At 38.9% G+C, this 15,008-nt stretch overlaps 1 protein-coding gene across 1 annotated transcript; it reads right to left on the minus strand.

Moving 5' to 3' along the window:
- Positions 1-167: 167 nt before the first annotated feature.
- On the minus strand, positions 168-12,549 carry capn12 (calpain 12). Its single transcript, XM_023961864.2, has 23 exons — positions 12,399-12,549; positions 9,869-10,093; positions 9,502-9,571; positions 8,676-8,794; positions 6,467-6,600; positions 6,175-6,346; positions 6,025-6,108; positions 4,742-4,827; positions 4,407-4,484; positions 4,161-4,333; positions 3,824-4,089; positions 3,724-3,735; positions 3,549-3,628; positions 3,022-3,144; positions 2,560-2,596; positions 2,399-2,470; positions 2,266-2,311; positions 1,905-1,966; positions 1,689-1,757; positions 1,531-1,609; positions 1,336-1,452; positions 704-756; positions 168-598 (listed from the first exon to the last, which is right to left on the minus strand). The coding sequence occupies exons 1-23, from the start codon at positions 12,408-12,410 to the stop codon at positions 572-574; spliced, it is 2,196 nt and encodes a 731-aa protein (XP_023817632.1). The 5' UTR covers positions 12,411-12,549; the 3' UTR covers positions 168-571.
- Positions 12,550-15,008: the final 2,459 nt, after the last annotated feature.

Genomic DNA, 15,008 nt, shown 5'->3' on the forward strand with positions numbered 1-15,008 from the left:
CGTAGTCCAGGTTTATTCAGGGGTCTTTCTCCACCTGACTTGGTTTTCACACACTTTAGTTTTATTTTTTTCCCAACATACTAAAGTTAACATTTTTCACAGACTTCCCCTTCTGAGCATTCTGGGAATACAGTTTAAATGTCAAAATACATAAATTATGAGAAACCTTTTTTTTTCTCACCCATTATTTTATTGAAAACCTGTGTAAATGTTACAGCTGTTACAGCTAATCTCCTTAGTATTTCAACAATGAGTTCAGATGTATCAAACGAATGAAATGTGGTTAAAAAAAAGTTCAAGAGGCTTCACACATTTTAAAAAGTAACCACTCTGCAAAAACATTTCTGCTATCAGACATTTACCTAGAATTAATACATTTATGAGAGGAAATATTTTGAAGAAGCAGAAAGACGATAAGCTGGGAAATGAAATTCAGAAATGGGAAAACAATTAATTAATGAAAACTTGATAAACTTATTAAAATAAGAAATATTTAACCCTTTTGTTGTTCATTTTATATGTACGGGCATGTCTTGGCAGGTGGAGTAATGGGTTATTTTTTGCGCTGTCTTCACACAGTCAGAAACTGAAGCAGCCACTGTGGAGGAGCAACACAAGAACAGTGAGAAGGAAAAGGCCCAAACCCAGTTCAGGCTCAGATCTGAATGCAAACAGGAAAGGGCTTGTTTGTCCTGATACTCACAGAATTGATCCCTCTGTTTTTTACCTCGTCACTTGTCTCTGATTCATACAGAGCTGAAAAGAAGAAAGAAGAGGATGAGTCACACTTGTCTTTACAAAGTCTCAGGAACTTGTGCATTCAGAGAAGTACTTTGGAGCGGAGCTTCAATTAAATCAGAGTTTACTTCCTGACGACAGCACACTAACATGTCATGAAAGAACACGGGACTCATGCAGAACATCTCAACATCATGAATGTAGAAGCCAATTTTAGTTTTATTGCAGAATACCTCAGAAACAAACAGAGGAAAAGTGTAAAAAAGGCGTCTATATCAGTTTTATTGTCAACTCACCTCTTGTATTAACACAAATGTACCAAAAAATTGTAAAAATAGATAAGTGAAACTTTTCTTTTCTGTGTTTTATGAGGCTATGTAATAGAGAGATCTTCAGTGGATGATCATGACCTGTCAATTGGTTCACTGAGCTGAATGCTAGCAACTATTAACGTGCACATTCTGTGAGTTGAAATGTTTTCTTTCAGCAGCTAAGAGGGATTTGGATCTGAAAGGACTTCCAAAAATCAAAAGTGAAGTGCAGTCGATGTGTGTGCATATATGGGTGTGCATATATAGTTATTTTAAAGTGTGTTACCAAAGAGCTTGCGAAGCCTGGTGATACACGACACAAAGCAATGGAAGGCCATGTGAAGCTCTCCAGACACGAACCGCTCCGACAGCAGCTGTATCACAGAGGAATCACACTTCATCCCTGGAAAAAGAAAGATTACCATAGATGTGAACTCTGTCTGCGTGCACGTATGCGAGGGGTGCATGTCTGTGTGCATACCAACAGCTTCCAGAGCCATGCTGAACTCGAAGGGGCTCATGGTTCCAGAAGAGTCCTCATCGTACTGAACAAAGATGGACTTAAAAAGAAGGAAATACAGATACAGTGACATTACACTCTTCTTGTCTGGCAAACACAAAAAAAGAGCAGTGCTACACCTGCAGACTGCGCAGATCAGACATCAGAGTTTCTGCCTGCTCGCGGCTGAGAGTGGATCGGCCTTTAGTCTGTCTGCAGAGTTAGGGCAACATTTTAAGACAAAGAGACTTTGGCAGAAGTGCTGCGTGCAAGGATCCGGTAATTTAGTAGTCTTAGTGTGTTTCTCAATATTTCTACAGAATAACAACATGAGTTACTGTGAGATAAAAGGATACATCCATTCCAAAGATTAGCTGTCTGACAGTTTCCAGTGGTAGATGGTATATTTTATCAAGAACTGAAGAAAAGAAATAGGCAAATTTACACAAATGGATTGAAACTAAAGTTAATTATCTAATGAAAGCCTAATCATGTTCAAAACTCAATTAAATTGAAACCAAAATCAAGTTAAATTTTGCAAGAAGTGGGCCTCTGTCTGTGACCTCTGCCACTTCAAGTCTCTTGTACTTAAAGCATTTTGCTACGTTTCCGCCATCTAGTGGCCAAAAGATTTCCTTAGTCAAACATCTCTGACTGTCTTCATGTTGCAAATGTATGAAAACTGATATGAACATGTGATGTAGTCAGAGCCCCAACCTGAGTTGAACAGCTTCATGATATCTTTGGCATTGAGTCTGTCATCCTGTCAGGAGGACAGAACAAAAAAGCATCACTTCAGTACTTCAATGAGAAGCTAAAAAGGTTGGTGTGCAACTGCAGTAGCTCTTACAGGACCAGATTTCTTATTGAAAGTTCTCTCAATTCGCATCTGATCTTCTGGAGAAACAGGACTGGCCATTACCTGAAAGATAAGCACGTTATGAATGCAAAGAAACCTTTAAAGAGATCTTTTTTGACACTAATGATGGTGCTACATGTCTCAAAACTCACTGGTAGGTAGCTGGAGGTGCAGCTAAAGTCATTAGTCCTAAAAAACAAAGCAGATTGTCAGTGTATCTCTAATATCTAATGCATTTATTATTATCATTATTATTATTATTATTATTATTATTATTATTATTATTATTATTACTTTAACTTCAACTGATCTTTTTGGATATTTTGTAGATGATGCAAAACTATTTATACTTCAATGTTTTTTTTTTGTTTTATCTAGTATTGCTTTACTTCTGCCTTGTAGTTATAATAGTATAAATGAGACATGAGCTGCTTCTGCATGAGCAACTGATTCCAGATTGCTGTTTAAGCTCTTACAAAATGGATCTAAAGGTTAAACAAACCTCTGCAACTAAAATGAGTTCATGAAACAAACTTTCGGTGGCCTGTAAACATAAGTGCTGGATTCTTTAACATGTTATGAAATCTCAGGGTCACCAAGTTTGGTCTTCTCACCCGAGAGTGTTTTTGATCTTGGAGAAAATGCGAACGAAGAACTCTCCAGCTTTGTCCGGGCGGTAAGTGGATCCTATGATGATGTAATTCCCGGGATCCAGGCGCAATTTTCTCCACACTCCTCTGTGATAAAAAAAGGTCATTTTTAAAGAGATTAGTCACATAAACGGTCAGTTTAGCAATTTTTTAATTCATGCAAAGTCATTAAAATATGATTGTCACATGAAATTTGTTGCTGACAGAACAGACACATTAAGGAGTTAGTTCGCCCCTTGATGCTTGACTTTATACAAAGACTTTGCCCATGTTTTAGTTTTTAAGTAGAAGCTAAATTTAGGCAATCTTAGAGCAGAAGTGGTTTGATGCATATTTGCATCAACAGCTGTCAAGGGGGTTAACATTGTCATAGAATGAACACTAAACAACAAGTCAAAAATGGCAAGTTGAGTTCATGCCAGATTTAGGTGAACTAGTGTGGAAAAAGTCAAATTAATTGAAAATTTGGTGTAGGGTTGTTGTTCTTTTACCTCTGTGCCTTATATTTTCCAGAACGACCCACTGGGCGGTTACTCATAAAGAAACTGCTTTCCAAACAACTGCCTTGTATCTAAGAGGAGAAAAAATAGATAAAAGAAACCTTATATGGGATTCTTCTGATGTTTTTGGCAATTGCTTATAATCGCATATACAGTAGGTGCTAACCTCAAGAGGAACCTAAAGAAAGAAGAAACACAACACACCATTGTTAGAAATTAGATTTGTTGATTTATAAAGAAGACTAATCAGATAATAAAGAAATGACCTTGTAGATGTGGAAAGCAATGTACATGAAGTTAATCTGATCATTCTGCCTGCCATTCTTCTGCAGAAGCTCCACCAGAACAGTGCACTGCTTTGTTTTCTTCTTCTGCTTTGCAACTTTCTTCTTCTCCTCTGTGCTCATTGTCTCACTGCCCTCGTCCATTTTGTCTTCTTCATCATCATCGTCCTCCTCCTCACTGTCCTCCTCATCTTCCTGGTCCTGCTCTCTGAGCACCAGCTGGAACTGTGGGTTCTTCCAGAAGGATTCTAACAGAAAAGATCAGAACATTTCAGTAAGGAACGTTTCAGTTGGACCGCAACAACAACTGTAAGCGTACTGTTGTATCGGCGGCTTCCACCAGCAGAGAACCCAGGTACCCAGGATCCTTTGTGCTCACTAATGACCCAAGCTCCTGGGCTGGCAGATGCGTCCCCTTCTTCCAAAGAGTCTGGACTCACGCTGCAGACCTCCACCACATTGAAGATTCGGCTAAAGTCATCAGCGCTGATCCTGAGTGACACAACACCTGATTAATGCCCCTGATGTAAGATCTCACATGAGATTCAGAACCTCTGCTTTATACCAGAACTCGCCATCTTCTTTGATTTTCAGCTCAATTTTTTGCTTCTCTGATGCATCAAGGCCATTCCACTCATTACCCCTGCAGTCGCACAAAAAAAACAAAAAGCTCAACATCCTTACATATCACATATGAGATCTGAAGTGGGGTCTAAGGGCAGGGATGCCAGTATAGCTTAGTCAGTTTGTTAGTTCATTTTAGTATTTTCCTATTGAACTCTTTGTATTCGTGATCCTTTTGAGTTCATGTTTTACTTCGAAGCCCATCGAGACGACTGTTGTTGTGATTTTGGGCTATACAAATAAAAATTGAGTCTGTCGGTGATCAGAATCACATACTTATCACTCCAGGGTCCAGAGTATTCAATAAACCCCCAGGGGTTCCTCAGCCTCAGCAGTAAGATCTCCTCCGAACCTTTCTTCACCTGCATTGAAGGTATAAAGGGAACTCAGTAAACTAGGAGAACGCAGTAAACTGGGGACATGTCCACATCAGTGACCCCCCCACCCAGGTTCATGGAGTACACTACTGCAGGACCCCCCAGATCCGATCAAAAGAGCCAGACCCGGGAGATCCCATTGCAGCGACCCCGTTCACTGAGAAGGGTCAGTCACCGATGTGGAGGATCCCTCAGAGGAAAACACTGGAGTTACAACAAAAATGTATAGGTAATAAAATTAAAATATATTTAAAACATGAACAAGAAACAAATAATTACATAAACCTTAATAGACATAAAATGGTAAGTGTGACTAAAAAATTAAAAATAAATGAATATAAATAATTAAATACATAAATAAATAATTGTATATACATACACATATACAACTAGTAAAAAGGGAACATAAATAATTAAAATATCAAATAAATTCCTAAAATTCAACTAAAAGCTAGATTAAAAAGGTAGGATTTAAGCCTTCCTTTAAAAACATGAACAGTCTCTGCGGCCCTGAGGCTCTCTGGGATGCTGTTCCACAGGCGAGGTCCGGAATAACTGAATGAGGCCTTGCTGTATGTTTGTTTTTAACTTTATGTTTAGTTATACAATACTGACTGATTAGATTAGATTAGATTAGATTAGATTAGATTAGATTAGATTAGATTAGATTAGATTAGATTAGATTAGATTAGATTAGATTAGATTAGATTAGATTAGATTAGATTAGATTAGATTAGATTAGATTAGATTAAATGCATCAGATCGGAAAGGTAGAGTTGGGTATATCTGATTAAACAGGATAGGATCAGATTAGACCAGAATAGATCCAGTTAGATTAGACATTTAATTCCGATATCAAAGTTTTACTGGCTTTTTAAGTCTCCAGTCTCCTTTCCATCCAGAGCAGAATTGACAAAGCCTTTCGGATAAGAGGTGAAACGTCTTCTAACTTTAAAAACTAAGTCCAGGTGACAGCCCCTAAACCTACTATGATGGAATCAACCTGGATGAATGAGAGTCTTCATCGACATTTCTCCATGAAAAGATTTGAGCAAACTGTGACATCATTTTAAAAATGATATTAAGTTAGAAACAGTTGAAAGAGAAAGAAAAGTGTGAAAGCAGGGTTTATGAGATAAAAATAAATAAACTGCAGAGGTCCCTTTGCCCCCCTCCTCTGACCTTGTGAGTTTCAGTGATGGCGTAAGCATGGCCCTTCACCAGCCCATCTGCTGTTACTTTCCCAATTTCACGGGAGTTGCAAGCCTGTGAGAACAAGAAAATGTTATTCAAGCTGAGTCCCCTGAACACTCGTGCTCTTCATGTGTGTACCTGGATGAATGAGCTGAGCAGGCTGCCTCTGGACAGAGCAGCAGTCAGAGACCTCCAGAGCACTTGAGGGGTGCGAGATGACACCAAAACAGAGCGTGCAATGCCTCCTGTGAAATCCTCCATGCCCTCTGAAATGTTACCCCCCTTCAGGCTGGCGTAGGATCCCACCAACCTGTGAAGGAGGAAAGGGGTTCATCTGGATTAGTTGTCTTAATCCAACGCTTGAGGAAGCGAGCGTAGTTTGATCTCAGACATTACAATCCAGAAGCATATGCTAGTAGTGGCAACTGACTTGGCATAGGCCTTCTCCACCAGAGCGCTCCAGAACTCATTGCGGGTGTTAGAGTAGCTGAAGAGCAGACGGCCTTCCCGTACTGGCAGCCTGTCATCCACAACCACCTCCACCCACTCACCATACTGCCAGAACTGCAGAGAGGGAGAGAGGCAGCCGAAGGAAGAGGAAACGAATGAAAAGAGAGTAAAAGACTGGAAGTAATGAGTCAGGAGTTATGACAGCAAGAAAAGCATATTGTGAACTTGAACAATGTGGTTTCAACCTTCCTCCCGAAGATGAATATTCATAGCTTTGGCAACAGAAGGCAGAAGTAACATGTAAATGTGACACATACTCAAACAATGAAGAAGAATCACCCTTTACATTCAGAGCAGTTTTATGGTATGAATGAAGTGTGATCCATTTGAATATTTACTCAAATTATGTAAGAAATTTTTCTGAGGATAATCACTAAGCACTCCATTTTGTTACTTGATGAATAATCTCCACTTGATCTGAGGCCCAGATTATGGCAGCTTTGTGAAAATATGCATATAAAAGGATTTTACTCAACAAAGTGCCATTATCTGTCACATACCTGTGTGCGAAATTTGTTCTCCGCATTTGACCAATCCCCTGGGGGAGCGGTGAGCTGCAGACACTGCTGCGCTCGGAAACCATACGGTGGTTTAGGGGTGGGATTACAAGTTTGCGTCTTCCCACTTCTTTTAAAGCATTAAATCAAGCTCTTTGATTTTATTTGATAAACATTCAATTTAATTAATCTAATGTGACTCGTGTGTGTACTGTATGTATGACTGCAAAAATGTCTAATTATGGTTGTGAGTATATTAATTACAGTAATTACACTGTCAAGAAGATGGCATCATTTTTTAAATCTTTATTTTTTTTATTTTTTGTTAATGTATTACTTAATAGTTGAAATGGCTTTGATTTATTGTGTTTTGTACTTTTTCATCGTATTATTCCATTATTTTTATGCTTGAAATAAACCAACAAAATCAAATCAAATCAAATCACACAAAATGTATATTAGCTGCTGTTGACAAAATAAACATAATAAAAATACAAATAAACACACAAAAAAGGTTGGTATTTGTCATTTAAGAGCAAAATACTTTGTTCTTTTTTTCCTGTTTTCATTTTTTGTCAACTTCACAATAAAAGGCTTTAAAACAATTTTAACAAACTGTGACAAATATACTTTCTTAACTGAACCAGTAAGATTTACTCTGGACAACAAACGACTAATCAAAAACCCAGCGATAAGTGGATGTGTATCACAGAGAATGCTATTTTTACAACAACAACTCAGGACAGGCCTGGACGGGTCTGAACCACTGAAGGTGTCTGTGGGCCAGGTGAGGTCTAGGATACAAATCTGTTCGACTGCTCACATTATGGAGATGAATTTTTGTTACTCGTACTAAAACACGCCCGAGGCACTCCAATGAAAAAAGGGGAAAGTAAGATGTGTTTTTAGATTACATCCTTGGTTAATGGTTTAATGAGTCTAAAATGTGTGTGTGTGTTCGTAAATATCTCTTTTTAGGGTCATTAAGTGAATTTAATTGGTACTTTTGACTGGTCCAAAAAAAAAATACATTTCTAAGCACCTAGTGTGAATAGGATTAAGTTATAGTTAAGCTTCTGCCAACAAAACTAAACAATGCATCCTGATGGAAGTAACTACCAGTGCAAAAACGTGTGTCCTGATTTCTTGAGGGCTGTAGTCAGTTGCTGCATGTCTGGACTTCTCTTACAGCACAGGGCAAAACCCGTTTCCAGTTCCTCTCTGTTCTGCCTTGCTTGTTCAGTCATGCCACATTCTCTCCAACAGTCTAAAGGTCCAAAGCTCCCGGGCACGAGAAAACAAAAACACCCCTAACAGTAGGCTAGAGATGGCATGTTGTTAGCCTGGGCAGGTCAGAGTCAGCAAATTAAAGGATTTAGATCAAAATCTTTTCCGATAATAAAACTGTTCTCTGTTGTATCTAAATCTCATCACTGCAGGTTGAGTCTAGCTAGCAAATGCTACATCCGTAATTTAAAAACTGCATTTGCATTGCAGGTGTTCTCAAAAGTTGCATTTACTTAACAGATTCTGGCCTTCAACTCTGGATGTCACTGCATGCATGACTGCAGTGGGAGTCCCTGAATCTTGAAATAGTAGAGAAATTGCCAGGGCGTGATTTTTTTTTCTTACCCTAAAGCGAAAGATCCCTGCATACGGATCACCCAGGCTTTGGTTGGAGGGCACCACCTTCACAAAGAGTGATGGGTGGATGGTCAGAGCCGATAAAGCTGCCAGGAGCCAACAGTCACCTGAAATGCAAAACACGGAGAGAAAAAACTTGAAGAGCTTTTTCTTCTTTTAAAGTTGCAAGTAGCCCTTTATTATAGTTTAGTGTGGCCTTCAGGCTTTGTGTGTCCTGTAGGTCATGTACACCCTCATGTACACATGCTATTATGCACATTCTCTGCTAACAGCAAACATCTGTTTCTCTGATCTTTCTACAGTGATTTAGCACTAACTGCCAGCATCTTTGTGAATCCTGGCAAAACAAACTGAGCTGCAAGTCTTACACCACAAATAAAAAAGAATACAATGCTGGAGACATGGACGCATTTACACACAAATCACAGCAAAAACATTTAATTCAGAAATCCCAGAGGTGAAAAGAGTTGGCTGTTTATGAAGACAAACTGTCAGAGAGTCACCACAAATGGGAAACAGACTGAACAACAATGATTTTAGTTGAGACCCAATGCCAATAAACGCTGAACTGAAGGAGAGAGAGACCCCCAGTATGTTTGGATTGTACAGTAGGCCTCCTCTATAAAATGACTTGTCTCCCCTGCTGTGCGTTAGAAGGCTTTGAGCTTTAAAAATATAAACCAGCTGCTGGAGGAAAGTTTCACCAATTTGGATTTTTTTTTTTGCTGAGATGGACACTTTTAGGGAGCAGCAGAAATTTGGACAAACACATGTTTGTTTGTTTTTTTGTTATTTGGTTTTTAGCAGAACTCACCCAGTTGGCCCTGACAGATGTCAGTGGTCCCAGTCGTTCCCTCCACAAACACAGCATCCGGACTGATTTCCTTCAGAGAAGCAACCAGAACAAAACAGCTGAGTCAAGTGGTGTTATGACTGTTGCAGAACACGGTGGATATTATTATTAGTTTTAAATCATCTATGATTGGAAGTAAATTTGAAAAAGATTAAACAGATTTGCCTCAATGACAAAAAAAATATGAAAATGTTCCCCATTTAACATTTTTAAACACTGATTTTTTTTTTGGCACACGGTTTCCATTTGGATATATGCAACAAAATATGATCTATGAGCAATGTCCCCCTTTTTAACTCGTGAATCATCTGAATTTGTGAGGTCACACCTTGGGTCGTTTCCACGTGATTGCCTTTCCCGGACTGGGATCTTCAGGCATACCGATGGACTTCTTCTCAGCTGGGAATGTTGGATCTGAAAACAGCTTCTTGGACTTGAGGCTCAGCTCCCGGAGAGTTTCATAATCCTGGTCCCGAAACTTGATGGGGTTCTCTAGTGACCCGACACGTGTCTCGTTGCTGGAAGTCATGCTGCCAAATGATGCGCTCACCGACTGAGGAATCGGATGCAAAATGAGGGAGCGGGACGCGCTTAAATAGTGCGCACACACCCACCAGAACCCAGCCAGGACCGCCGGAGCGCCTCCCCGAGCGGGCCAAGCGCAAAGTTACGCAGAGCGCCGGAAGGCGCAAAAACTGAAGTCTAATGGCATGCTGCCAACAAAGACTTTGAACAATCTAATGCAATCCATCAGCGCCACTTTTTACTGATGAATCTTAAAAAAAGAGAGAGAAAAAAAACTAGTGGAATTTTTACAACCTGCACTTTTAGTTTACTGCCATGCATTTTCCAGAAAAAAAACTTTGAAAGCAATTCCAAGAATTGCGTTAGAAGAAGGCATTCCTGCACCAACGAATTCCCAGAAAATAAACGTATGTCATTTCATTTCAACACGAAACTTCGAAGATTTGTTTTAAAAATATATAAATAATACAAATACAATATAATAAAATTAAATAAAAAAAAGCCCTTTAGCAGCTTTTACAACTCACGGAATTATCTTACTGGGGGAAAATGTCAGTCTGCACAAAGTTACAGCAAAACACCAACATCAAAGCAGAAAGATGCTTCTTATTTAAAAGTAATGCGTTTTTATTTTTCTATCTTGACGCCCAGGTTATGCAGAATTAAATGATCAAAGTACCCAGAAAATTAAAGAAGTGGAAACATTTCAACATAGATGAGAGGCTTTAAAGTCCTGAAGTTAGCAGGACCTTTAAAAATCCCCCAGGAGCTGATTTCCGTGCAGCTGAAGCATCCCCTCTCATTGGCTGATGATGCCGTTCAGAATCCGGATGTGTGGGGCGGGGCTTAAGACAGATGGTCACTTTTACTTTACTACTCGCGTAAACAAAGTGGAAAAATGCACTTTTTCCTAAACAAGTTATTTTAAGATTAAACGTTATTTTTTGACACATTAGAAATTATACTCATCTGTCCGTGTATACACGAGGATGATCATTTGGGTTTGTTGCATCAGAATTACTCATCTTAATATACATGTTTATGTTTCAGTTAGAAGCCAAAAGTAAGAAAGAAAATGTTTGGATTCATCTCAAAATATTCTGACATCACAGGTCAGGTTTATGTGAACAAAAAAAGAATTCCGAAGATATTCAGAAAAAATTCCCCAAACTTCTAGAATGTTGTTTGACAAACAGTCTAAAGAAACAGAACACTCTGTACCTACAGGTGCGACGCTGTTCTGCTGAGGTGGGGCCCCTACAAAGGTCAGAGGAGACATCCGACTGCTCCCCAAAACCGGCGCTAGGGGGCAGTCTATTCCACCAAAATGTTCAAAGTTGATGCAGTCTGTGGTTTGTGTTGAAGACTGGTTTAACTTACTTTAAAGAATTGCATATTCTAAAACAATCATTAATTAATAAATTAATCCTCCAGCTGCAAAAACTCAAATGACATTTTCGATTCCATAAAAAAAAAAGATTCTATAACAATTCCAACATTGATCATGAACATGTGCAGTAATTGGGAGCATTTGATGGTATAATTTCCATGCTCTGCTCTGGTTTTCTGTGCATCCTGCACATACAGAGCTAAATTAACAGCATTAATTACTGTCGTAATGTTGATAAATTGCAAGAAGAACTTAAAAATACTTTTCAAATTGTTTTTATTGGTGTTTTAAATTTGCAACAGGCCTTTAAATGGTCACTCTGTAACCATATGCAAACAATTCATACATCTATCTGCAATAATTAAAACAAATTCATTTTTAGATGAATGAAAATATGTTCAAATAAGAATGAAGGTACAATCTGTATTGTTTTGTTTTCACTAAGGTTTACCAATTCTGATTTGTTTTAACCGCTTAAGTGAGACCAGAATCTTATAAATTATTAGTTGCACTTGATTTTGCTTTTAATAGTAGATCAAGAGTAAAGTTATCACTCCAACAAGCACCAATGAGGGGTTTAGTAGCCAAATCACATGTGAGGCAGCTTTTGAAATATCTAAATATATTTAATAAAACATAACTGACTTTTTAGAAACTATTTCACGTTCTTTTAACTGGCAATCAATTGTCACCAAATTTACAAATCAAAAAATTTGTAGGAACAGACAAGACGATCCAGAACATCCCCCTCATCGTTTTAGTTTTAGCCCCCGTTTGATGATAATGTCCAGCAGCTCCTGTCCTCTTTAGGATTCTCAAGCCGGCCCTCCATCACACGCCCGATTACACCGAAAACGTGAGACCGATCAAGACTAAACAAACAAGTAGAATAGCGGCACACATCAGCCTAATGGTCACCGTTTAACTCCTTTCATGCTCTCACCATTATGTTCATACGGCCTTTGAGGACGGGATTATAGGAAGCCTCAGCGATAAAGGTCAGAGGGCCGAGCCGACACTCCCACACCTCCTTGACCCGCTCTGATCCCACGACCTCGGCACCAGCAGCTCCACCAATCCCACTCAACCTCCCCACTGGTTAACCGGCTTTGTCCCGGCTCGTTTTCTGCCACATCACTCACATCACTGGGGCGAAATGGTCAGGGGATAGAGAGAGGCCTGCATTATCCTAAAACAACAGAGAAACAATACAGGCTGAGAAGAACTGTCCCATTCTCCATCTGAGCGTCCTTTTTATTCAAATCAATTATAAAATCTTTACACACGTGTATGTATTTCTATGCAAAGACACAACAAGAATATTTTTTTAGATAAATAAGTGTGTTTTTTTCCTTCTGTCTGATGACCTTGAACCTTCTACAGTACATGATGGGCAGGAGTTGTAAAACACAGAAAATGGGCAAAAGAACACAGTGTCCTGTTGTGCTGTTAGCCTTGTACTTTGTTAAATGATGTCCTCTTTCAATGTGCTTTGTACTTCATGTTTTCATCTACAAAACTACAAAAATAGTTATTTACAGACTACATTTTTTTAAGAGGTTAACTTCATTCCACTTAAAAGTCAACATAGTCTTTCAGAATTAGCCAATTCTTACCAAATATTTGGTGAAAAAATAGTTGCTTTTCCGGAAACTTATAAAACACGAGAATCGGTACAAAGAAAAGGCAATGAGCCGAAATAACTGGAATTTTATATTTTGTCTTTAATGTTTGCATTATGTTTGTTTATTTTTTTATACTTCAATCTCTTGAGACCTGGTGTTCACATGCATGGACATTACATTTTTGGTTGCTCTGTTTCACCCGTCCAGCCTCTACCTCATAGACATAACTTCATCATGTGGACCCTTTTCCAGTGTGGAGAGAGAAGACTATGCCCACATCTGAACAGAAGTTTAGAGATGAAAATCCCAGGATAAGAAGACACTCATTGGTTACCATTTTGAAACTAACTAAAGTCTGTTTGCTGTTATTTGTTGTTTTGGCTCTAAATTTATGCAGCTCACACTTATTAACTGTGCTCCACTGAGACAGAAAGCTCACTTTCCCTTTGTTCAACATTCAGTCTGGAGATTTAGCAACTTTTTTCAGACTGGTATTCAAATAAACTATATTTGTTCAACAATACAATTGATCCCAAAGAGGTTTGCTTACTAATTTTGCGCTCACTGCTCGACTGAGACCAGAAACGTCTCTCCTGATCCAAAGAACAAGCAACTACACCACAGCAACTAACAAGCTGCATTGATAAACTACTACAATAAACACGGGCCAAGAAAACTTTAATGAACAGAAATCAGGGATGTTTACAACCAGGAGACTGTTGGACATGTGGAGACTCTGGTTCAGGTTGTTTTGGTGCTTCCTGTTCACCTGCCGTCATGTCATTATGCCGTCCCAGGACGAAACTCTGCTCCTTAGACCCCAACATATGTGGATTCGTGCACAGGGAGGGGCAGAGCAGTACAAGGAACACGGTCAAAAATCCAGTTTTCCAGCATTTACACAGACCCCTCTGGGTTTGTAAAAGAACAAAACCCTCTGACCTAAGTTTGCACTGTGTACGTGTATGTGAACACCTGAGCTGCTAAAGAGATGTGTGTGTGTGTGTGTGTGTGTGTGTGTGTGTTGTGTCCTGTCCACAAAGAAGGTCACCAGGTGCAATATCAGTGAGGACAAATTTATGAAAGACAAATTGGAGCAGACATTTGAAGAACCGTTTCTTTGGGAACTTTAGAGCTGGCAGATGTTTGATTACCCCGTCTATTCGGACTAATTTAGAATACTTATTGCACAGATTTTTTATTTTTCTTAAAGGTGTAATAAATTTACAGCAACAACTGCGACAGGTCATCTATGTGCGATGCTAAAACTCAAATTTGTACATGATTTATGTCAAATGTTAAAGCTAAATTCCCAAATTGAGGAAAGAAGCTCCCACCCTCTTTCAATGCACAGTAATGATGGCATTTATTACAGTTGTTTTCACATTAAAAAATATTTTACTATGTAACTTAAACACCTCACAATGAGGAGGCCTTGGTTCAATTCCCAGCAGGCATTTCTCTGTGTGGAGTTCGCATGTTTCCCCGCACATGTCTGGGTTTTCTCTTGGCACTCTGACTTCGTACCACAGTCTATAAGCATGCTTCATTGGTGCAGATGTTGCAGGTATTTCTGTCATGTTAAGTGTTTGAAGGCTGCAGTCTTATTTGCGTGAGGATGCATGTTTGCTTCCTGACATGCACCTTTTTTCCACAGGATGATGCAGCACAGTAGAGACTGATTTGCATTTTGTTGTCAGTTCTGCACATGGTTCCACATGAGTATTTTTGTTGGGCTATGTAAAGATGTAATGCAAAATATTCTATTTAAAAAAAACATTAGAAATTATCTAATTATTATACCATGCTGCACATCATTTTCTGTACTTTTGTATTGTAGTGTTGTTGAATTATGTGACAAATTAAGAGGTGACATTCAATGGTGCATTTACAGGAGAGCAAATCTTTCAGGTAAAAAAAATGGATTT

Source organism: Oryzias latipes, chromosome 13 (genome assembly GCF_053564925.1).
Source record: "Oryzias latipes strain Hd-rR chromosome 13, Olatipes_Hd-rR_3.1".
Taxonomy (NCBI): domain Eukaryota; kingdom Metazoa; phylum Chordata; class Actinopteri; order Beloniformes; family Adrianichthyidae; genus Oryzias; species Oryzias latipes.

Excerpts from the sequence above, each read along its gene's own strand:
- capn12 (XM_023961864.2), bottom strand. Across the intron at positions 4,828-6,024 it reads CCATCACTGAAACTCACAAG|GTGAAGAAAGGTTCGGAGGA; the intron begins GTCAGAGGAGGG and ends CCTTCAATGCAG. Across the intron at positions 2,597-3,021 it reads AAGATCAAAAACACTCTCGG|GACTAATGACTTTAGCTGCA; the intron begins GTGAGAAGACCA and ends TTTGTTTTTTAG.